Source organism: Lactuca serriola, chromosome 9 (genome assembly GCF_051521515.1).
Source record: "Lactuca serriola cultivar US96UC23 chromosome 9, Lser_US96UC23_V15, whole genome shotgun sequence".
NCBI classification, from domain to species: domain Eukaryota; kingdom Viridiplantae; phylum Streptophyta; class Magnoliopsida; order Asterales; family Asteraceae; genus Lactuca; species Lactuca serriola.
This window is the reverse complement of record NC_136416.1, coordinates 30,719,738-30,721,775: the sequence shown is the minus strand read 5'-3', so window position 1 is coordinate 30,721,775 and position 2,038 is coordinate 30,719,738. Positions and strand designations below refer to the sequence as shown.

Below are 2,038 nucleotides of genomic sequence, written 5' to 3'. Positions count from 1 at the left end.
TGTAAATTTAGCAAATAAATCAAATTTTATTTAAGTCGAGATATTTTAATTAGTTAAAATGTTTATTTGAAAGGTTACAAAATTAAGCTTAAGGAGTTGACTTATCATGAAATAGAATTAAGGTCTGTAGCTTAAGCTTAACATATCTAACTATTTTTGGGTTTTGTTTGTAAGAATATTTAACATTTGGGATCTATATATCTAGCTACAACTTAACGACTTATTTTTTTATAGTAAAAACAGTGGCATGGAATTAGTTAAACTCCCAGCTCCTCTTCATTCTTGTCATACTTATATTTTTCATATAGAGTTTAATATTAGGACAAGAGTAAGTAATTTCAAGTATTTTTCCCACAAGAAACTCCCACTTATTAGGCACTTCTTCTATAATCTTATTGTTTTAGGACCTAATTTCTTCTAGTAGTGGTCATGTGATGTCTACCAATCTCAAATTTTGCACACAGTTTAAGTTTAGACACGATTAGACAGAACCAATTTGGTTAAAATATGAGGGTCAAAATACGACTTTAATACCGAATTGTAACACCTAAATTAAATTTTTTTTTTCCAGATTATGCAATCAAGTTCAAGGTTTATCATTAACGGAAATATTGTCCCTTCAAACACTTTTACAAAATAAAGCTCAACCACTTGGGTGTTACCATTTAACATTGAAAGTAAAGAAAACAACAGAATCTACAACATTTTACAACTAGGTATATGTTTAAGCTGTCTTCTCTCCAAATTTACGTGGCATTAGCGAACAAAAACCCAAATTTGAATGCATGTATTCATGATTTTGCGAGGGATTAGCGACAGAAAACCCAAATATGATATCATGTATTTGTGAGGGATTAACGACTGAAAACCCAAACCTTAATTCATGATGAGGTTGCAAAGGATTACGAATTGTTCGTCTTACTTTGGTCGCCCATATCCCAAAATGAACGTGACATGTTGCAATTTGTTGGCGTCATACGTAAAATCATTTGTTTAATCGATGGAACCTTTTCTGTTTTACAAAGATTTTGATGTAGATAAAAGACAGAAATTCAAAATGGAAAAGAATGGATTACATGAGACTCATCCAGTAGTAGACAATGAAGCCATGCTTTGTGCAAGCATCTGCAACCTATACAACTGGATAATATCCTCCTCGGTCAATTCCACCTCAACTACGTTCCCACCTCCTCCGCCACCATCTGCCACCGTGCTCTTTCCCTCAGCCGCTCCATAGGCTGGCGAATCATCATGGTACAACCCTGGCACCACCTCCGTGGTGGCACAAGCAGTGTGCAGGTTAAACTCACACTTCTGACAACTGTATGCCCAGTGCCTACCCTCCAAGACCTTCCTACAAATGTTACAATATTCAAGATCGGTGTTACTTCCTCTCCGGGGAACCACCGGAACGCCATAGAAAAGATTAAGTTCATGTTGGTGGGCTTGGTGAGTTACGGAGACAGGCAAGAAAGCACAGCCGACGTGAAGATCAAACTCGCATAGGGTGCAGCAGTAGGAGAAGGATTTCCCGGGATGACCACAGGCGTTACAAATGAAGGTGCCGCCGGCGTAGGTAGGGTGAGGGAGGAGGATGAGTGGGTGGGGTTGATGAGATGGGTGTTTTACATAACGGCCGGCGTTGGCACAGTGGTCATGGAGGAAGAAGTTGCATTGGTGACAGGCGTGGACGGCGGTTGTAGTGTTGTCACAGGCGGAGTCGCAGCCGGAGCAGTTGACTTGTTGGCCTAATTCATAAACACGGTGGATGATTAAGTTGTGGGGGTGGCTGAAATGCTTGTAGTCCATGCTTTCCGATGCAATCGAATCCCACCGGTGATGTAGCTAGGTGGGTTGAAGCATAAATAGATTAGGAGGAAGTTGACCAAGTCATAATCCATCTGTATCCAGAGAATCTTTGGATAACAAATTACAAGTCAACGGCAAATGCTTGGAGACTTTTGACTTTTGGATGTTGGGGGAATGTGACGGGGACTTTTATTTGTAATTTCATGCATAATAAGTAAATTAATATATA

General features: G+C 39.3%; 1 protein-coding gene across 1 annotated transcript; it reads right to left on the bottom strand.

Moving 5' to 3' along the window:
• Positions 1–1,083: 1,083 nt before the first annotated feature.
• On the bottom strand, positions 1,084–1,809 carry LOC145075495 (Cysteine/Histidine-rich C1 domain family protein). The gene has a single exon (XM_079021726.1). It carries the CDS (start codon positions 1,807–1,809, stop codon positions 1,084–1,086), a length of 726 nt encoding a protein of 241 aa, XP_078877852.1.
• Positions 1,810–2,038: the final 229 nt, after the last annotated feature.